Below are 22,753 nucleotides of genomic sequence, written 5' to 3'. Positions count from 1 at the left end.
CAGCGTTTTGCTAATGCATGGATGTTGAACATTCAAAAGCTAAGCTGCTAGAATGTGAATCTCCTACAAATGGGAAAACTGAGGACTGCGCTTACCCATCTCCCTCTCCTCCCCCTTCCCCAAAAAATAACAAAAGTGCTAAAATTACGGTAAAAGTTGGGGAAATATTCCAGTACTAATTTTTTTTTTTTTTTTTCACTTTCAAGCAGTCCTAAATGTGTTTATACAGATCAATAAGAAATGCAGCCATATGCACACTTTCTCTTTTATATTGAAGACACTGTTTGTAGAAACACTGCCCCAAATAATGGGGTCAGTTTTCAAATAGATTGAAAATCCATTACTTTTCCTTGCTTCCTGAGCACATAACATACAGGTATACCATCCTTCAGACCTGTCTTCTCAACAGCCAACTTCTTGTTCTGCTTTCTCAAAGCACTATACAGACATTATTCCTGAAGAACACACTTTAAATGCATTTTTTTGTATCTACAACTTTGTTCAAGGAGCAAACTGAAATGTATGAGATGTTCTCAATAGCAAAGGTTTGTCAGGTTTAAAAACAGGAGGAAAACCAGGCAGGAATAAGATGACACTATGAATGTTTCTGTTTCCTAGATGCCCACTAGACTGTTTGTCATACTTGCATTAGCAGGCAGAATGGTAGAAAAGAAAAAAAGCACAGATGGGAAAAAAAAAAAAATTGTTAAAAAATAAAGTCTTGAAGAAGAATATGTGGTGTGGTTTTTTGTGGCGGTTGTTGTTGTTGTTGTTGTTTTGTTTTGGTTTGGTTTTTTGAAAAGGCATGATGTAAGTCAGTCATAAGATACTGGGGAAACATTAATAATTAAAATGGTTTTTTTGCCAAGCCCATATCCCACCTGGGCGCCTATGAAAATGTCCCACAAGATCTGGGATGTGCCCCCCATCTGTGTATGATGCTCTCCCACTCTAGGATAGGATTCTAGCCTAATTAATGAGTCTAAGAGAGGGAAGATTGACCCTTCCAAAAGAGAAGCAGACCCACATTTTAGCAGCCAAACAAGACAAACTGGCTTGCTTTCTTCCACTGCAGCAATGGATTTCATGTACATGAACAGGGATGGCAGCCAGGTTCTGCAGCAATTCTGGTACCAGACCTTGCTGAAAGGGCACTAAGGACCAATTGCATTTCTTAAGTCTGACAAAAGGAAAACCATCTGGTATGAAAGCAGCAATTTCTCCTGGTATCTCCAAAAGTTACATCACCATTTCAGAATTTTGAGAAAGAAAAGGAAAAAAGCATGTAAGGAAAACACTATTCTGAACATACTAAGGGATACGTGTATCTGGATATAGCACACATAGGCAGTGTTCTAAAATAAATATAATATTTTATTGTCACAGAAATCTATGTTGTTTAAAACAAATCAAAAAAACCCCAGGGGAACACAAAATTAAATGTTCCATAAACTGTTAACACAAAATAGGGTACTATTACCCCTCCTAAGAGATACATGCAATACTTGAGACAAATGCAGCAAGTCCTCATTGTAAACTACATAAAGATTGAAAATTATTAAATCATTCCTGCAATAAAGTTTAGTATTCTCACAGTTCCTAATCTGCCTCTTGGCCACAAAAGCACTGTCCTTACACTGAACAATGCAGTTCTCTTTTACAATTCAAGGCATTAGACTATGCAATGTACAGTTGCCTCTTGACAGTGGACAATTGCAGGAACACTTGGGCATATTAGGTGTTCTGCTAATAAAAATTATAGAATACAGTATTTTAAACACTATTAATATATACACTATTGTGTTTTCTTCACGGTCCCATGACAGAAATACTCCTCTCTGTAAGAAATCCTAAAGCAGGGAGAAAGGTAAAATCCATACATCTACTGAGTATGAGACACGCACTTCTCTTCAAAAAGCACAGTGGCTAGAGATTCCTTACAGGTAATGGAACAGCAAAACCACCACAGCAATTATATTTTAAGTACCACTTCCATACACTTTTTTCCTTTTTCCTGGCTCTGTATTCTGGCTGCATTGCAACCTTTAGGGTAAGAACAAGCCTGCAATCTCCCATCTGACTTAACAGAGCTGAGTAGTTAAAAACAATGCCATTTAATATTAACTTACCCTACTTCTCAGCCCCCAAAATTAGGCCAAAAATCAGAGGAAATCATGCGGTGTGCTCTGGATATTCCATGACTACCACTGCTGGCAGGGAGTAAGCCACATATTTCATAGGTAACTAGGAACACACACACAGTTGTTTTGTAGCGACACTACACCATGGGTTCCTGCTGAACCGCTGCTTTTCCTCCCTGCAGCTCATTCCAAACCTATCCCAGTTTCAGCTCAGGAGGTCTGTCCTGGGATTTACAAAGGGCACTTGCTGGGAACTTATCTTTTAAACACACAAGAATTCAGGGGGAAGAAAGTTCACGGGATATTTAGAATATGAACATGCATTCTCTACTTACTGTTTCTGTTGGTAAGCAAAGACGTTAAATCCAGTTTACTGAATCGGCCATACGCATATGACAAAGATTATATTTTGGAGTCAGAGACTTTCAACTTTGCCTTAGCAAAAATCCTCCTTCTGCTTTTCACAACCTGTGGATCCTTACAAAGACATTTCTTCTTCAGCCTGTCACCAAAGGTCATACAGGAATTGCTAAGCCAGCACAGTCTCTGAGCAGCCTCTTTCTGAGAGAAGCTTTAAATGCATTTTAAAAGCTTTTATCTAAAAACAAACAGCACTGCCTCACCTACTGAACTAGAGCTTCCCTGCTTCCCCCATAAATGTTTCAGTGAAGGCTCCAAAAATCTGCCGTGGTGTTTTATTTCGCCCCTCTTTCCTCTTAATGTAAACATTACAAATTATGATACATTTAAACGAATGGTGGGAAAGACTGCACTTTGCACAATACATATGATTTGGAAACTCCAGTTTATTCATCTGTTTTAACATAGCAAGGAAAATCTTACTTTTCCAACTAAGAGCCCCAGTTTCTCTCTCCATAATCTCATAAGCCGTTACTGAACTAAAATGCTTAACACACAAGTCCAACATACCAAAGAATGAACCAGCCTTGGAACTTCGTAGTGCTATAACCAGCTCTCTGAAAATGTGTGGCTCTAGGAAATCTCCTTTATGTTTTCCAGCATAAATATTTACAGCAGTTTGTAATTTGAAATCAAAATATCTGATTGTAAGAACAAACTCAGAATACACACCATGAAAGGGAACAACTCCTGGATTAAAAACTGAAACAGAACATAACTCTCAAAACAGAGTCTTTTGCAAAGTTTCCTGACTACATTAAGGTGGGCTATGAGTGACAGTTTTGAAGGCAGCAACTAAATGTGATTAGAAAAAAAGCAGTTCTCATCTTTTTAACAGTTTTGCAAAGGGATAGGTAAAACAGATGCTCCCACTTAACATACAGACAACTGTACTGTTACTGAGCTCCCTGCCCAAGGTCCTACATGCCTGTCCAACCAGCTAAGGACTGGGAATTCCTTCCACAGACGGGAATCCTCACCTGGAGTAGCAGGCAACTGTTTGGGACACAAGCCCTTTCAAGCATGGTAACACTGGCAGATGCAAGTTCGAAGGAAAGAGCTACTGAGCTTGCAAATTCCTCTGGTATCTTTTTTACTACGGAGTATTGATTGGAATGGGGTATTTTTAAATGGTAACAATGTTCTTGGACAGTTTATTGGCAGTTACTCATAGTAACACTATCACAACTGCAAAGCTCAGTGGACCGAAAACTTCCAAGTTTGAAAATACTGACAGGAGTCAACAGACAAACTTGAATAGTTCTGAAGCCCTAAAAAGTCAATTGTGAAAACACAAGACCACAAGCCTTTGCCTTTTTCAAAGCAGCCATTTAAGATATAGCTGACCATAAATCTGCAAGAAGGCTCGCTTAACAAGGTTCTCTGGAATTTTGCTATTTACATGTTTATTTCAGATGGTTACATATTAGTGCTGGCTGTTAGGTTTTTCAATAGTTGCTTTGGTTTTTTATAAACATTTGAAGTTATATTACATACACACTCACAGCAACCAAATATCGATTCTGAGGTGCAAGGATTTAAAAAAAAAAAACCAGAAAACTAAACAAAAAGCCATATTCTTCTAAATGCTCATAAGAAAGCTTGGTTCTTAGAAAATGTAATTGTTCTTGGCCTCAAAAGACTGGTCTTAGTTTCATCCCAAAGTCATGTAATAGAAATACTGCTGTAATAGAAATACTTGAAAGAACAACTGCCGAAATCTTACTTTTCGTTTCTCTTTTCACAACTACCATTTTCTTCATGACCTTCCTAACACGCTGGAGTTCATGCTTCAGCAAATGTCAAATTCTGTAGTGTTTCTTACTCCACGCTCAATTAGCAATAAACAAGATACATATGTAAAGGTGAGGCAGAATTAAAGATGTGCATTGTTTCCACTTCACTGTATTCTGAAAGAAATCTAAACTGGCTTACACATAGCTTTCAAGTCCCAGTTCACTGCTACTTTTTTTGTTTCCATAGGAATAAAATTTTTTTTGACATTACCCTTGACCACTCCTTTCCAGCTCGAGCCTTATATCTAACTGCAATTATAATGGTATTCTATTCCACAGAAATACAATTTGTTTTTTCCTGAAATCAAAAGAGCAGAACTAAGCTCTTTCCTCCATTCTTTTATTTTCATCAACATACTTGCACGTACTTCTTTGCAATCCTGTTAGCTGGAATACAATTCTTACACCTTTTTCCTTCATGTTATTTTAACTCTCTCTGAAAGCACCTATTTTCACCACGATCTATATCCAGCAGATTCTCTTTGTACTATCCTGATTTTCTTTTCCCAATACTTAGCATGCATATACAAAAATCTATAAATACACATTCAGAGTTGTCAGTGCCAGCTACAATCAAGTTTAGTTCTTAAATCTTAACCATTTTTTTTCCCTGAATGAAAGGTCTACGCCAAATTTTAGAGGGAGTGTTTTATTTTATTTTTTCATTAAGATGTCAGCTGAGACCAGTTCAGTTTCCTGATGGCTTACCAGTACCATAAAAATCCTGAAGTCATCCATTAAGAACCTTCATCACTTGTGAGGTTTGGAAATTTGTCAGGAGAAGGAGGGTTCTGGAAAGCAAAGCAAGGAAAGCAGAAACATAGAACACACCTTTTGTTATCCTTATGAAAATCTAGACCTGCTTTTGGGCAATTAAAGAAACTCAAAAAAGCCTGCTGCTCACAGATGGCTAATAGAGGCTTACAACATAGTTTCACCAGGAGTTCAAGCAAGAGGCTCAAGGCAACCACTGCCTCTGCACTGTCTCTTCCTGTCTGCCATGCCACCAGCTCCAGCAAGGGTGTACAGCAACAGGGAACAACCAACCCAGAGCAAAAAGCCAACCCAGATGATGCTGGTATAACTTGCTCTGGGTGCCACTACTTCTTCCATGATGAGGTCAGCAAACAGGCAAGTGAGAAGGGCAACGTGCATGGGGAATGAGCATCTGTGGTGGACAGGAGGCAGGACCACTACACCTCCTCCCCTTCCAGCAGCAATGGCTTAAAACAGTCTCAAAAACAACTGGGAAATGACAGTAAAGGCATTCCTCTTTAGAGACCTTTCCTACCAGCGAGTATTCCCTCCTGGCTTCAGGGGCTTTCTCAGAAACAGCACGAAACTCTGACACGTGATGATGAACACTCATTGATGGGAGGGATTCCTTTCTCCAGAGCCCTGTGCCAGGTCCAGGCAGGGCACACCAGCACTCGCTGCTCAGCTCACACAACAGAAACCTGCGCTAAAACTTAAGGTCCCAACACGTTGATGACTCACAGGAGAAGTTTGTGGTTTGATTTGGTGGAATTTCTTGGGTTTTTAGTTTGGTATTTTAGAAGCTAGGAAGTTAGCTTAAAAGGTATTTAAGAATACCCTTTAAATGTTAAGATTGTGAGGTGAAGCAGCAAGAAGTCAGAGGATGCCAAAAGCAAGGCTGTTAATGCAAACAAAGCACAAACTGAGCTGTGCTCACTGCTTGGCTCTGTTTACTACCAGTTTCTTCATCATCTTTTCCGTTGTTTAGCCACTGAGTGTCTGCTTCACAACTAACAACTTCATTTTCTGAGTCATTAAAAGCTGATGTGGTACTGGTATCTTCAGTTTACTTCTTCAGCAGAAAACAGAGGCATAGAGATTAAGAGACAGAGAGAGATTAAAAGATGTGCCGAAAGTGTTGGCTAATTTCGGATCTTCAGCTTACATCACCTAAACCTTGGTATTTTTTTTAATGTACCTTGTATTTTTGCAGTATTTTGCACCAAACTGTCACCACAGTAAAACAACTGTGGTTGCATAAACTCAGAACTTGTGCCTGGGTATCTCAGGTCAGGCAAAGTGCAGCACTCACCATTAGTGGGTGGCTGGAAAGGTTTGGTGTAACAGAACCTCTCAGTCTCAACACAAGTAACTCAGTGGTAGAGGCAGAAATTCAACACAGATGAATGACTCAAGGCAACACTGACCAGTGCTATCCACCCTACTGATCCTTCCCCTCTTGCAATCCACTCTCAACAGACTTTTGTCCATCAACTGTGGCTACTGACACAAGACCCCAACCATCCTATGCAGTGAATAGGTCTACATGCTGCTGAAAACACAGGATCAGATTTAGGAACATGGCACAATGAGACAAGAGCAATAGAGGTGATTGGAAAAGGTGGCAAAGTGCAGCTTTAAACATAGCCTTTCATACACCATGGAGTATGTGGGACAGTTTTTTGCGTTTAAACATCATTCACATTACAATAAAATTTAAGGTCTGCAGGCACATTGATATCTAATTTGTGAGATGCTGGACCATACACACTGTAACACAAAGCCTAAAGATCTTACACCTTTAATCACTAAAGCAAAAAAAGCAAAAAAAGAAACATTATCCTTCCTCATCCCATATGAGTAGCTCAAGAAACACAGGAAGAGAGAACTTCTGTGGTCAACAAGAAATCTCTCTGAAGATCAGGTGGATCTGCTGCTACTCCAGCTGGTGATGGATCATCAGAGCCATGCATTCTCTCTGCCTTCATGAGAGATGTTGTGTTCAGATTTGGTTTGTAGAAGAAATTATACAAAACTATTTGACATACAAAACCAAAAACTGCTGCCTAATCACGGGATATTTCTGAGCAAAGCCACCAAGTCATAACCCTGACTTCTTGTTCCACCTGTGTCTAACTCTTGCTCCAGAAACTTAAGCAGGACACATATGCAACATCTTTACATATGCGACATCTTCACAGATGCCCACAAGAAAGCCAGAGAGTGCAGACCACCAGCACTTCTGATCTACTAATACTGCAACAGCAGCCCTTCTGGAATATCCCAAATAAGAGCATCATTTTTGTCTCAGAAACAATACCAAGACCCAAGTCACTTTTTACACTTCTTTTGACTCAAGCAAGCATGAATTCTAGAAGCAAACCTTGAGAAAGCTCAGTGTTTTTATTAGGTCATTTGATGAAAATCATGAATAAAGCACAGCACATCAATCTATTCATAACTTATACAGACTACACAACCAACACTAATAAGGAATATTAGACAGACCTATTTCAGCACTAAAAGCACATTAAAATCTTAAAACAACGCTAAGATACTTTGCTAACTCACACTTGAGAAGCAGAAGATGCCCAGCTCTTCTGGACTTTTTAAGGCCATAATGTACACAGCTTTCCAGCAAACTTAAGTATGCTTTTCAGATTACTGCAAAGCTATCAACCTATTCAGCAAATTACTCATATTAAACTTGCATTTCCTTATCAAATACAAAACGCTAGAAGATTTGGAAGTGGCCGTTGAACATTATGGGCCTGTCTGCCATTGTTTCCAAAGAAAAATACTTGTTTGAGAAGGAAAAACAGCAACAACTTGTCTTCTGAAAAATACCAGAAAGCTTATCTAGAAAGAGACAAAATTCAAAATATTTGTTACAGTTTTGTCTTGGTGAATCACAGCACTGTGCTAAACAGTGTACATATAACAAAAGTTTTAATTTTAAACTCTGCAATTGGGTACTTCTACGTAAACAAAAACATGAGTCGGTTTTTCCTTCTAAATCCTCACAACCATCTGACAACAAACCAAGCCCACTCAGCCCTGCTAAAAGCATGATTCTCTAATGTAACTGTACTTCTGGGAATACATTACAGGTTCTGTGAAATGTTTTGTTACACGTGTGGATCAATTTGCCTTGTAAATACAGAGTGCAGCCACATGCAAAGGAGTCTTTTAAGTTTTAGTGAGCTAAAATGGTAAAGAAAAATAAGAAAATGAGACCTCTGGGTGTCTGAGCAAGACGAGTATTTTCCCCTTTTGCAAATATTTTCCTCTTTGTTTTCTGAAGGAGGAATGATGATTAGCAAGACAATACACACCCTTAATACTTAAAAGACTAAGACAACATCAGGAACACCTGCTTATGAACTCAGCTCCAGTCACATCACTGAGGGACAACCCACACCAGGCTTCTCCCAGGTATACCTTTGGCCTGCACCTCTGACACTACTAAACACTCCCCAGAACTTCCATGCATCCAATCCATGTTTCTCTGAGACCTGGAAAACTGTAATTTCTCTCAAATTTTAGCCACTCAGCCCCACTGCTGGGGATGACAACAACTGTTACATTGGTCAGGAGACTAAGCCTGCCACAGTGCATGACTCCTCTCACCAAAGCAGCCCACTGGTGATGGCAACATGTTTCATGTCAGGGAGGGATTTGCAGTGAGAAGCAGTGATGTGACACAAAACAACCTGATGAAACAAGGGCAGCACAGCACATACCTTATTGGTACCTTCAGATTAAACGTGCTCATTCACATGCAAACAGGCATCAAAGCCATGTCACTAAGACATTCATGAAAATAAATGGCCAACTAATTAGGTTAGTTTTTATGTGCAAAATAATGTTTCCCATACCCTACCTTACTTATATAGGTTTCTTTGCCTGCCATAAAATCAGGTCAGTATAGCACTATATTGGCTCATCTATAAACAGACAGCAAAATCTTCAGGATAAAAGACAGTGAAATCTTCAGAATATTAGGATCTTCACTAATCCTAATACTTTAGGGCCGCTGCTTTTCTGCCAAAGGCTGTCAGATCCCACAGAATACACAAAATGAGCAAAATCAAGCCATGACACAAAACAAAGAGCCTTAAGGTTTCCTGACAAAAACTTAAATTTAGCTCTCTATATTAAACATTACTTCATTTTCCCCAGACAATAAGGTTGCTTACAGTAAACACAGCCAACATTAAAACCTTCAAAACTTATTCCTACACTGTAGCAAACCTCAAATTAACTAATGGGAGCGTGGGGGGGATGTCTAAGGTGGTTTTTCTGCTATGTGTTTTCTTGGCATAAAGGGAGAGAGGGATGGTGTTCGGGTTGTTTTAAGGGAAAATACTTCAGGTTCTTGGACTTGGTTATTTATTCTCCAGGCTGATTTGGACTGCAAGTGCAACCCAAATAACTCATCTAATGCACAACAGCATGGAGAGTCTCAAGGGTTGTTCAACAGTGATCTCCAAAAAAAGTTAAACATTGACGGGCTCTGAGCAAGTCTAGTTAAAGCTGTTGGCAATTGGATTGCTATGGGGCAATGAGAGGAGCTGGCAGCAGGGAAGGAGAAGCCAGGTAAGGCCATGGAGTGTTCTTTGTACATAGTACAAAAGGTGACAATCAGGTTTAGACAACTTAAAAATAGCTTTTAACCTAAAAACCTGTAAAAACACAGGTTACTTAATCCTATAGCTTCATCTTTCAAACGTTACTGAACATATTTTTTTGGTTGCCGAGTTTGCTGGGTTTCACCTTTGACCATATACATTTATGCTTTTTTGCATACTTAGCTGTCATCAATACTAATTACCATGGATTAAACCATGTGCTAAACCACCCATTTTTTAACGTTTCAATAGTTAATTAATTATATCAATTTAAGATGTGTCTAACTTTGCATACCCACAGACCTGTGAAACCTTTCAGTTTCCCCAAGTTCCAGCAAAAACTGAGGGTTCAAGCAAATATCTTCTGCAATGCTCTCAGGGAATGATAAGATGACTAAAGAAAGTGAAATCCAGTTTTCTTCATTATCTAGACTAAAAAGGGAAATAGTGTACAACTAATGAGAAGTAAACTGATTTTTCAAATCACTTCAACTCTAACAACCCATGACAGCAGCAATATCTGCTCACAAGGTCTTGAAGTTTGCAGCAACCTGTATAGTTTTGACAATCACTGAGTTGTTCCAACATAATTTCAAACTATGGGTTTGCTGTATACTGCTATTTCCCTTCTCAACATTTAAACCATCTCAATTCATTCAAGAGCTCCATTAGTTGTAGAAAAATAGGAACTGATGAAAACTGCTGTAACGGGGTTGATAAAAGCTAAATGACTGGAGAAATTATGCAAGGCAAAAAAGGCAATTTCTTACACAATTAGAAGTTTAATTAGATTATTTATTTAAGTGAATAGAGAGCTTTACAATAGATTTAACTCCTAATAAGTTTCAAGCAATACAAGTGTAGGTATCAGTCAGAGTACTAAAATTAGATCATTCTCATATTTGATCAGAAAACATAAGCTCAGTTATGTCAGCAACTTAGTAAGCAGCAATATTAAAAACTCAGCTCTGATTTATTACTTCACGTCCAGTAAGGAGAAATGTAAAATTCCTGATCTGTGAGAGAGGTTTATCCATCACACCAAAATGCTACTCAGCACTTCCTGAATAAAGACACTGCAAAAATGTCCTCTCCAGCAGAGACTGTTAGTGGTAGCAGTGACAACAGTCTGCAAGCACGAGGTCTCAGAAACAGCTGTATGCACAAGCCCTTGAGAGACTCTCAGCTGCAAACTGAGACACATGAGGATGTTTGCTGTGTTTTGACATAAAAAAGTCAAAACCAGAATCAAATGCTGTTCCTGCCCCTAAAGCCTTATGTTGATGTTTGTGGTTTTGTAATGGCTTTTTTCCTCTGAAGGGATGCTTCCATACTGCAATTGTAAAATTAACCTGAAAAAAGCTGATGACAGCTACATGCGCAGGTGGAAGCACGTTCTCCCGAAAGGTGGGTAAAAGGGTGGGGATGGAAGCATGTTCTCCCTCAACATGGATGGCTGCTCGTCAACTGACCTGCATTTTTCCTCTCATTTAATTCCTCTAGGGCCACTTCTACCAAGGCAGCCACAAATATCCATAGGATCAGATTCCTCACGTTCGTACGGGCTTGGTAAAGTGCACTGGGATTTTGTTCAGGGAAATGCCAGGACATGTAAGCTTGCCAGTTTGCAGAGCAGGTTTCTCACCTGCTTGCCCCTTATAGCCTAGCTACCATGTGGCTGTGCAAAGGCAGAGGAGCAAGGAGACCAAGGTCAAACCTAGCAATGCTCAAGGTAGCATGGGTGACAGGTGATAGATAAATAGTGAGAAGCCATGCATGGGAGGAGATTTTGATCCCCTCAAAAGCAAGCCAAACCGACAAGTATTAAAGAAAAACAACTACCGGCTGCCAGATGTCACGTTCTGCCACGTCACACCCATTTCCCACCTCCCCCTGTATTTCAACTGTAAATTCTCTGATAAGCAAACTGCTTCTTCCTTTGCATTTCTGAAGTTCATGCTGGCTATTGCTGTAAGCTGGAGAATATCAATAATGCTGTCAAGTACACAGACTGCAAGAATAAGGACATATTCCAGTTATTTCTCAGTGAAAATTAGGGCGGTCTCACGGACAACTCCTAAAACTTGCTTACAAACTACTTTTGGAACAAAATCAACTTCTTAAATACATATTCCTTTAACCTCATCATTGAAACTACAACTGAATATCCCAAGAGCTTTTTCTTCTCAGCTGAGAGCTACATACCTCTCAGATTTCTGGGATGTATCTGCTTTGTCCGAGGCATTTTCCTCTAATCTCATGCACCACTTTCTCCTCTCAGAAACGGAAAGTACAGCAAGCAGAGAGATGGCAGCTCCATAAACTTGTCAAAGGGCTCAGTTAATCCGTATGCTAAAAAAACAGAGAGAGAAAGTTATGAGATGTAGGCATCAATAAGAAAAACAAAGATACCTATCTGATCCCTTTCATCCTCAAATGACTATGGAAATTAGCAAGAAATATTTCTGCACCTATGATCTGCTAAGGAACCTTTCCTGTCTAACAGCCCAGGAGCCACCCTGGCAGTCACACTCCAACCACCAGAGTTACACTGCTGGGACCAAAGTCTCTTCACAGCAGGCTTGACTCCCTCCACTCTCCCACAGTCAGACAAGATTTCCTTTCCGGCTTGACCCAGGTTTCCCACAGCAGTCTCAGACCTCTGGTCCCTTTAATTTTTTCATGGTGCAACAACAGAGTAACAGCCCAAGCTGGTGCCTCTGAGGAGGGATCCTCAAGGACCCCCCGGGCTTTTACTCCCTCCCAGTGTTATGCGTGCCATATGCGTGCCATAGTCTGGGGTCTTGCAGCTGAGCCCTGGGTTCCTGCAGTGTCCCTGGTCCCCTGGAAGGGCCACAGATCCTTGTGCCCTTTGTTGTGCAAAGGGTCGGCACCGCTTCCCGGCCTCTTGCCCCGGGCTCCCGCCACCCGGAGCTCAACCTGCAGCTCCCACTGCGGCTGCACAACCTGCACTCAATGGATTCCTCAACAAGTTTTAGGGAGTCAAGCGTTCCAGCACCTTAAGAAAACCACGTCAGGCTGAAAGTCTTTTTAAGATTACTCAGGAAGCATGAGAAAACTAAAACACTTTTCCACATTTGTCAGCAGTTTTCTGGCCAGAAAACATCTTCCAAAAGCCCTTGTCTCATGCAAATAAATCCAAAAAATTAAACAAAATTTGGCACCAGGCTTATAGATACAGATCTTCAGCTTCGGGTGGGGGAAGTACAGAAGGGAGGGCAAACACACAGAGCATCATCCTATTTTTAACATTATGTACAGAATCCTTACTTGGAGCATGTAAGTTTGGAAGAATTCCCCATGGGATATTTCTGCCAAAATATCAGTGTGCAGCAGAGGATCACACTAGCTCTTGACCTAGCTGCACTTTCTTACTTTTCGAACGTTCTTAGGAATTGCTAACAGTTCAATGAGCGTTTTGTTCAGTTTCTGATACAGGATGCGAAATCTCTCAAATATCTATGGAAAACTACTTATGCACAAGAACTTAAAGAAGAAAATGACTGGTGTAATTACACCCTTCCATCTAAACAAAATTTAAAAATAACAAGTTCCTGCTTCTTTTTATAGTAATACCATTTCTTGTTAAGAGATTCTTCTTTTTAGTAAACACTAAGAAGATTTTTTTTTTTTAAACTATATGAACTTTGGAATGGCCCCTAATGTAGGCAAATTGATTAAGGACAGCTACTTGAAAGAGCAAGGATGTAGAATTTTTAGCATTTGTTGAAAGTATTAATTTAGGGGCACTTATATTGTTTTTCAAGGCAACCATGTTTTTGTGAACATTTAATTCAAACCAAATTAAAATAGACTACTTGCAACCTCCCCTTCAGTCTACATACTGTTGAGGAATATAATCGTTAATTTTTAATGTTTCTTTTGTCTGTTGCTGCATAAAAAGATCCAAACAGGAGAAAAAAATTACTGCAACTCACACAAAGGAAAGCTGGAAAATGTTTTTCTGACTAAAATGATTCTTCACTGAGGTATTACTGCACGTTGAAGGAAAAAGACAGAAAAAATCCGAAACAGAGCACAGTGCCTGTCAAGCTGTTAACTCAGACCACTTTATCTGCAAGCATAATCGAAATATTTAGAAATTAAATAAAACCTTATGCTAACAGGTCCATTTTCCAGGTCTTAGGCACGAAGTGGAAATGGAAAAAAGTGGCTGGATTGCTTGAAAAGACCAGCACTCCCTGAGCCTCAGCCCCCCTTTCCTGGGAAAGTCCCTGGGGCTGGGCTGAGGTTTTTAAAGACGCTAATAAACACCGTCACTTCTTTACACAAGTTATTTGGAGCGAGAGTTTGAAATCCCCCGGGGTCTCCGTAAATCGGGAGCCCATCCCGACGCTTCCCTGCAGCACAAATGACATCCTACTGACGCTTTAATGCCACCAAGCTTCCCTGCTCGCCAGCAGGACCCTCTCCGGGGAAGAGACGGCCGTGTGAGAGAGCCACGGCGGAAACACCGGGCAGGACCCATGCCAAAAGTCATTCCCTCCCTCGTTTGACTAAGGAGAAAAAAAAAAAAAAAAAAAAAAGAAAAAAAAAAAAAAAGGGGGGGGGGGGGGGGGAGTTGGTGCGGCGCAGAGGGAGAAACGGGCCTTTGCGATCGCTGCGGTCACATCCCCCCGTATCCACCCAAAAATGGGGGAGCAGGGCGGGAGGCAGCCCGCTCCGGGGCCCGGGGAGCCGCCGGTATGTGCGAGCGGGACCGCGAGGGAAAGGGAAGGGAGGGAGGCAGGCAAAAAAAAAAAAAAAAAATCCATGAATGAATAAAGAGGGAGGAGCCTGGGAAAACCCCTCTGCAACGCCGCACCGAACAAAGCGCTGCACACATGCCGCGGGGGGGTGGGGGGGGGAAGTGGGGGAGAGGGACGGGGGGTGGCCGCGGCCCGGCACCCTGCGGGGACGGCGGCGGGGCCGAGAGGAGCCGGGCCGGGGCTCCGCGCCTCCCGGCGCCCCCGAAACCCCGGCTGCAGACCCGGGGCGGAGAGGAGGGGCGCCCGGACAAACCTACCCGGAGCCGGGGCGCACCGGCACCCCCGGGGGCAGCGCGGGCGGGCGGGCGCAGCCGGAGCGCGGAGTCCCCGCGCGTCCCGGAGGGGCCGCGGCGGAGCGCGGTGGGTCGAGGGGGGGATCGGGGCCTGCGGTCCTCCCCGCCCGCCCGTTCCTCCCCGCCGCCGGCGGAGGACACATTGTGTTGTGGCTGCCGCAGCTCCACGCCGAGGGGGGCGGCGGGGGGGCGGCCGTCCCGCCCCGCAACCCCGTCCCCGCAGCGCCTCCCGAGCCCCCTCCCGCCCCCCGCGGGGCCCGCTGCAAACCTGGCGGAGGGGCCGGCGCGGCGGCGGCGGCTGATGGCGGCGGCAGCGGCGGGGAGCGCGGCGACCCCTGCGCGGCGGCGGCGGCGGGAGGGAGAGGGAGGGAGAGGGAGGGAGGGAGAAAGAGCGGGGGGAGCGGGGGGGGGGGGCCGGGAGCCTCCTTCACTTGACAACCTCAAACACAAACATGACCCAGCGCCGCCGCCACAGCCGCCACCGCGCCCGCACACACAGGCACACGCACACGCACACGCGGAGCCCGGCAGCGGCACCCACCCCTCCTCCATGCACCGTCCCCCCGGGCCGGCCAAGGCGCCGCCCCCCGGCACGGCCCCGCTCCGCAGCCCCCCGGCCCCTGGCCGCGCCCGCCCCCCGCGGCAGCAGACCCCTCCTCCGGGAGCCCCATCCCCCACGTCCCACTCGGGAGCCCCCATGGCGGCCCTGCCCCTCGGCCGCGGGGAGGTGGACGGGGGGGGGGGGGGGGGACACAATGCGGGGGAACGGGGGGCGGGGGAGCGGGAGCCTCCCCCGGCAGGCGGGAGAGGCGGGGCGGGCCCGGCGGGGGAGGGAGGGAGGGAGGGAGGACGGGCGGGCTCGGCGCATCCGCCGGGGTCCCCTCGGGGAGAGCCGCGCTCCCCGCCGGGCCCGCCCCGCCCCTCCCCCCGGCGCCCCGGTCACCGTCGGGGGGAGGGAGCGCGGGGGGGCGGGGGGTGTTTTACCTTCTCTCACTTTCTATTGCAGGAAGCGCGGCCGGAGCAGTGACGTCACCGGGTCTCCCGGTCCCGCCCCCTCCCCGGGTCGGGGGAGGGGTCACCGAGGGGGTTTCCTCGCGGCCCGGTGGGGGAGGCCCGGCCGGCGCGCCGGGGGGCCGCCGCTGCCCCGTCGCCTCCTCCCTCTTCTTTCTCTTTCTCCTCCTTCTCACCGGTGGGACCCCCCCGCCGGGCGCCGCCGCCCCGGCCCCTGCTCCTGTCCCGAGGCGGGGGGGGGGGGGGGGCGCACCGCGTCGCCGCCGCTCCCGGGGGTCTCCTCAAGGGGGGGTCCCCGCTCGGCGCGGCACGAGGCAGCGCCTCCCCCCGACGGCCGGAGCCGCCGCCGCCGCTCGGGGCGCTGCGCCGTGCGCGTCGCGCTCCCCCCTGGCGGGGCCCGGCCCCCGGGGCACCGGCACGGCCGGGCGCGCACACACACACACACACACACACACACACACGGACACGCAGAGCGACGGGGCTGACGCGGAGATCCCGGAGGTTCCTCCCTGCCGCCCGCCCGGACGGGCTTCCCCGCGCCCCCGCCCGCCCGGCCCGCCGCGCCCCGGCGCCGCCGGGGAAACTCACCGCCGCGCCGCGCATCCCGCCGCGGCTACAACTTTCCATCCCGGGCGGCAGCCGGCGGCGGCAGCGAGCCCCTCCGCCGCTGGAAGTGGGCGGGGGAGGAAATACGAGGAGGAGGCGCGTCGTGCACTCCGCCGCGGCGCCCCTTTTTTGGCCCGGGATGCGGGTTTTGCCGGTGGGGGCTGTGCCTCCGCGGTTGGTTTCCTGCATCAGCTGCGGGGTAGTGTGTGCGCAGCCCACACGTGTCTCTGTCTGTATGTGTGTGTGTGTGTGCGCGCTCTCCGTGCAGGGTCACCCTGCCCGGCCGAGGGCTGCCCTCCCTTCTCCCCCGCCGCGGGCAAGGGAGCGCTGGGCCGCCCTCCAGAAGGCGAGGGGGGCCCGTGCTGGGCTTTGGGTATTGAGGAGGGGGGATTTGGCGTTTCTCTCTCTCTCTTTTTTTCTTTTTTCTTTTTTTTTTTTTTTTTGTCACCCAAACTCCCCGACAAAACAGTGTTGGCAGCTTTTCAGTGCCACTCGGGTTTTCCATCGGGTTTTCTTTTGAAGCCAGCACGTGATGTCTTTAGCAAATAAACCCAATTAAATATTTCTCACATCACCTCCCTGGTCTCCCTCCTCCCGTGCCTGCGCTCCCCTGGCAGCCTGTGTGTTCAGCTGTGAGCACCTTGGCCCTACATCCTTCTCTTTGGAGTTCAGTGTCCAGACCAGATCCTACCTTTAGCGAACAGGACCACAACTCTCAGAGTTTTCAAGGTTTTTACTGAGCCTCCTTTCAACCTACATTTAATCATGTTTGTAAGATGAGTATTTTAATCCCCATCTCACAGGGGAGAAACCAAGGCAGGAAGATGTAGGGTAGCTCGCTGCATAGCTGTGGACTGACATGACACTACTTCTGCCTGAGCTTTTGGCCACAGGCACTGTCTCTGGGCTATTTTTTCCTCTTGAGTTCATTTAAATTATACCTTGAGAACACTTACAGTGGTGGCAGGTTCTCTGCTCTGGGTAACCTGTCCTATGTCCTGCCCAGAGGCAACACGGAAGGCAAATGTAAGTGAAATCCCTGGCTGGTTTGCAACTGGTGGTTAGGACAAGAGATAGTATTTATCGCTGGATGGAAAAATTAATGAAAAAATCAGACCTTCAAAGAGTATCTTCAGGATGTGTTCTGCTACTCCTACTGGACAAGAAAATGATGATTCTGTATTGTTAGAGAGAGTGCTTGTCTGCCCTTTCTCTTTCTCATCCTCCTCCTTCTCACCAGTGGGACAACCCGCCCGGGCGCTGCCGCCACGGCCCCTGGCCCTGCTACATCCTCCTCTTTGGAGTTCAATGTCCAGACCAGATCCTGCCTTGAGCGAACAGGACTCTTTATCGTTAGAGACTGCTTGTCTGCCTGCCCCTTCCCCCCCCCACCCCATTCCCCCTTATTCTTCCTTTGTCTGGCATTTAGACTTGGGGCTTTGACTTGCTAAAGAACAGAGTTGCTGTTATCCTAAACACATCAGCATGAACGTGATCCTTTAGGTACCATAAGCCTAAATTAGTGTGCTGAGTCTGACCAGTCACAAACCCAGGACCAAGTGACCTCTGAAGCTAGGTCTGAACCTCTACTTACTCTGCTCACCTGTCCCTTAAAGGCTGTCCTGCAGGCCTCTGGGACACACAACATCTAGCTCCTTCTTTGCTACTCATTGTCTCAAAGCCTCAGATTGTGATCACCAGAGTCATCAGGGAGAAAGCATCAGATACTGGCCCTTCCTCACAAGATGCCTTAGGAAAAAGGAGCCATCACAGCTGCTGCTGGTGGCAAACGGAGTTCTAGGTCACTCATCTCTTCACAAGGACCCAAGTAAGTTTAAAATAGATGATCCATAGACCATAGCAAACCCCCTGTAGCCAGCAGGAAAAATTTCTTCTACTAGAAGTAGTCAAACTTCCTCTCACCCATCAGTGAGAAAATCTAGCCCTGTCACCACACCTATGTGCACAGGAATATAATAGGTGCCCTTCCTCTGCAAACAAGCACAGCTGTCCTAACAAGAAAGACACCATGAGGTGTCAGAGGAGACAGGTCCCCAGGGATACGTATCAGATGGTGGCAGATGAACCACCCTTGAACACAAAACCAGGCATCTCAAAGTCAGTTTGGGTCAGAGGACAATAGGAAGAAAAGTCTTGCCCCCTGCGGTTATTTTCATGGCGATCTGAAAAAGCGGCCAAAGAGGCAGCTGTGAGCTGGGGACTCTCCTCAGCCTGTTTCTCTCGAGCAAGCAGAACTGAGGGCTGAAGAGCTGCCTTGAGCCCAGTTGAATGCTGCTTCAGCAGGCTGCCCCCTGGCCAGGTAAAAAAATGCAATCCTAAGGGCTTTGAAAAGGCAGCATACCAAGCTGCTTATCCCGGGCAGACTACTTCATCTTTTTCTTTCTGTTTTTCCATCAGTAAAAAGGAAGTGCATACCCACTCAGTAAAGTACTTTGGGAAAAGTAGGGTGGATGATTGCTAGTAGGAGGCACAGAGTAATCTTCTCAAACCTGCAAATGAGGGAAATTCTTTGAATTTTTTCAGTGAGATCTAAAATGCCACATCAATATTCACATAGGAAAAAAAAAAAAAACCCACCAAAAAAACCCACAACAATACCAACCAACAACACCTTAATTGCAGAATTTAGATACTTTTAAAATTTCACCTAAAAGGATTCCTATGGGATGTAGATCCTCCTTAAACAACAGTGTGTATAGATGAACAGGGAAGATTACTGAGGTTTTCTTCTCTCTAAAACTGCTGTATTTTCAGGAGTACACCTATTTTTAAACATCCTCTGGTTTTACTCTTGAAACCTTGCTCAGAAACTGGTTTTCTGTAATGGCTCACAGGTATTTTATGTATAAATATATACACATACACACATTAGGCTCTCAAGAAACCACGATACATTAGGTAGTCTTGAATAATTCATTGTTAAGCACCCCATGATAAATCTCTAGATGAACAGTATGTGATTTTGCTAGAATTCTTGGGATAAATTGAATGTGAAGCACTGTGGTAAATTTAACTATGCTGAGCGTCAAATGTGAAAACTTTACATTGTACATTACATCCTGACATGCGACTGAAAATCATTATTATTAAGGCTTCGGGGAATTTTTGAGGGAACTTCTGAAGTTCTGAAAAGAAAAAGAACAAGACTGAGTGCTGTTCTCTATAGAAGTTGAGATTTTCTCAGAGAAGGGAAATTCCATAAGTAGTCTATTGTATTAACATAAAGGTTTCACTAAAAGAACTGCTGTCTATTAGCTTATGCTCTGAGGCTTCTCATTGAGCACTACTCACATAAAAATCAAAGGATCTTGCCTTACCTGGCACCAGTGAGTGCTTAGAGCTTTTCTAGGGCTTGCCACTCCTGCAGTGGGGCTGGAGAGATAGGGCAGCAACTGCTGATGTGGGGGGAGGCCAATTTCCACTTTTCTGTAGCAGTAGCTGTCACCCCAGATACTCACAACTCTCCCTTGTCAGCAGCAGCCAGATGCTTTCCCGGAGGTAGGCAAATGCAACAGCAGGGACCTGGTCCTGCACCACTCCTCACAGCCTGCAGCTCCAAACAAGAAGCTGGTCTTCATCGGGACATTTTGCATGGCAACATCCTTCATCTCCACCCTTTTCAGAATGTCCTGAAGGTGGGTTGCTCTTCGTTGTCCCATAAGTTGTCTCAGTTCTTTCTGATTTGGAGAAACTGGCATTAAATAATGCAGATTGTTCCATTGAAGAATTTGGGCACAACCTTCCTTTTTATTTACATGTGTACACTGCAGCTGTGTGGTGGTACCTGGTATGAATTCCTTTGGCCAAGAAAGGGTACAAATCTGTCCAGCTTCAGGTTATTCACATGATATAAGGCACAGTTCGCTGACAGAGCTTCACCTGTTTTCCAGGTATTATTAACCAAACATTTCAATGAACTTCAACATCACTGATATTGTATCTACTTATTTACATCATGTTCATCTTAATATTAGAGCATCTCAGGCAAGAATACCTGTGTTTAAGAGGCGATGCTGAAATCCCTTTTGGTGAGTTTTTGTCCTTCTCCCTCTTGGGAAGAGTCCCAACCGCTGGGGTGCTTCCCCAAGGGTAATCACAGGACAGCTCATGGAGGCAGGGGAAGAAATTCTACTTCAACCCTGCTTTAACCACCACCACCACAGCCCGACATCAGCCTTCCTTCCTCCCAGCACATGCAGCCTCATGTGGCTGGTCACAGGACAGAGATCAGAGAAGAGACCAGGCACAGAGCAGAGCAGCCAATAAGAATACCTTCCAACAGAGTCCCTGGGAGGTGTCCCTTGGTACTGCAAGCCCTGTGCCGAGGCCACACCTCATGCAGCATCCTCCCTGCAGAGACACCTGACGAGGCCAAGAGACAGGGAGTCACCCTCAGCATTTTCCAGGCTGGCCCCACTCCCTGTCTGGCCAAACCATTTATGATGGCATGCCAAAGTCTAAGGAGAAAAACAAAAAATAATTAAAATTTTACTGGCTAAAACACTGTTGTGTTTTTATCCAAGAGGAAGCCCCGGCAGTGGGCTGATGGTGCAGCCCTGCTGCTGCTGACCCGCCCTTAGCAGGATAAGGAGCAGGCTGGACCACTGGCATGCTGTGAATGCCTCGTACTCAGCACACCGCACATCCAGCAGGGTTTTGTTGGATGTGACATTAAGCACTTCTGGGAGGGAGATAATTGCCACACAGAATTCTGAGATCTGGAGTGGAGGATTTGGGAGAAGGCAAAGGCTCATCTGAAGCGCATGGTATGATACCATTTGGGTTATATTAAAGGGCTGAGCCAGCAGAGTCTCCCCTCCTCCTCCCAGAGATGGAGCTCACCCAAGGCCCTGAGCAGTCTTGTGTCCAAACATGAGGCAAGTTTGAGCTTGGGCCGGTGCTCTGAAGTTAGTGTAGATGTACCCGTGAAAAGCAAGTCCCAGAGCTTTTGGCTTTCCACTGAAAATTGCTTCTCTGTCTTTTCTGAAAGCTCTGCTTCTCTGCAGGTCATCAGGCTCTGCATTTTCACAGCCCTTTTACTCCTTTCCACCCTGGTATTTTTACTTCTGAGTTAGACAGGTTTCTGAACTTTTTCATGAAGTTGCTCATAATTTCCACTGCGTCTCCTTTTTACTTCACCCCACCAGTTCACTCTGATCTTTCTTTCTCAGTAGCTCTAGGTTCTGAACTGTTCATTTAAATGTGGTGTGGTTTGCCAGCATTTTTTTCCTAAGCCTTTTATTTTATCAGTTAAAGAAACAGGAGACACATGAGGCACTTAAGACAAGTACACCTTTGCCAAGATGCCTTCAGTGGTATGCTTTTTCTTTAGGTTCGACCGCAAACATTTTAACATATCTGAATGATTAAAAAGCATTCCAACCCATGCTTGCTCCCCCAAGTATGTTTGCCATTCAGTGGCCCTCTAGTATTGTCTGCCACAGCCATGTGTGGGAGAGATCTTCTAAATATCACTTTTTGAGCAAGGTAAGTTAGCTTAGCAGCTCAAAGATTGCAGGGTTAAAAGGACATAAGCAAAACAGTTATTTTCTGTGGAAATGTTTTCCCTTGCCTCCTTCCCAGTACATATATGAATAGAAGAAATCCACAAAGGGGAAAATAACCCCCATTCTATTGAAAATTCTCAAATACGTTACAATTTATTTGATTACTGGAATGTTTACTTTGTAGGTATATTGCAGATCACTAGGCACAGATCAACAACAAAACTTCAAGTTGCTTTAACCTTTATTCCTCAGAACTATGAAGTGGCACTCAAATAGTACACATAATATTTGCAGTGGGGCATCGCAAACTACACAGCTCACCTTTCGTAAGCTATGCTCTATCATTTAAAGATATTCAGTCATCCTTAAATCCAAATGGCTACAGCAATAATTAAACACATGGCTTTGCTTTGAATTATTGTGGTTCTGTGTAATTTCCATGTTTATGGGGTCTCCTGAAAACCCATTTTCTCTAGTTGTGGTCAATGGTTTTATAACTCTTTTTAGCTTAAGACTAAAAAGGTCAAGCTCCAATGCTTAGGAGTGTAGAAAATTTTAAAAACACACTGCAGGAAACAAATGCAAGTTGAAAACACAGCACCTGCAGTCTTGCAGTTGTCCCAAAATTTCACAAGGCCTACACTGTAAAAGCCATGGGTCTCATTTTCCAGAAATCCTATCACAGCAGTATGACTGCACCCTTTACCCATTTTCACACATTGATAAGCAATTACCCACGTAGTGTACAAGACAGGGGAAAAACAGACAAAGGAGAACTGTG

At 45.3% G+C, this 22,753-nt stretch overlaps 1 protein-coding gene across 7 annotated transcripts in view; it reads right to left on the bottom strand.

Moving 5' to 3' along the window:
* The window catches only part of HIVEP1 (HIVEP zinc finger 1), a 128,862-nt gene extending 112,381 nt beyond the window's left edge, over positions 1-16,481 (bottom strand). For 3 of the 7 annotated variants that reach the window (XR_009207712.1, XM_058420002.1, XM_058420007.1), the window contains exon 1: positions 11,950-13,108. Coding sequence is in view for 6 of the 7 variants with exons in the window: in XM_058420002.1 (XP_058275985.1) it covers positions 11,950-11,989 (40 nt within the window). In the remaining variant the exon portion in view is untranslated. Of the gene's footprint in view, positions 1-11,949; positions 13,109-15,095; positions 15,162-15,478; positions 15,526-15,811; positions 15,950-16,426 lie in introns of those variants that run through there. The other 4 variants (XM_040058898.2, XM_040058906.2, XM_040058915.2 and 1 more) reach the window with 4 other exon arrangements.
* Between the last annotated feature and the right edge of the window lie 6,272 nt (positions 16,482-22,753).

Source organism: Hirundo rustica, chromosome 1, assembly GCF_015227805.2.
Source record: "Hirundo rustica isolate bHirRus1 chromosome 1, bHirRus1.pri.v3, whole genome shotgun sequence".
NCBI classification, from domain to species: domain Eukaryota; kingdom Metazoa; phylum Chordata; class Aves; order Passeriformes; family Hirundinidae; genus Hirundo; species Hirundo rustica.
The sequence above is the reverse complement of the archived record's forward strand: the minus strand, read 5'-3'. Positions and strand labels throughout refer to the sequence as shown.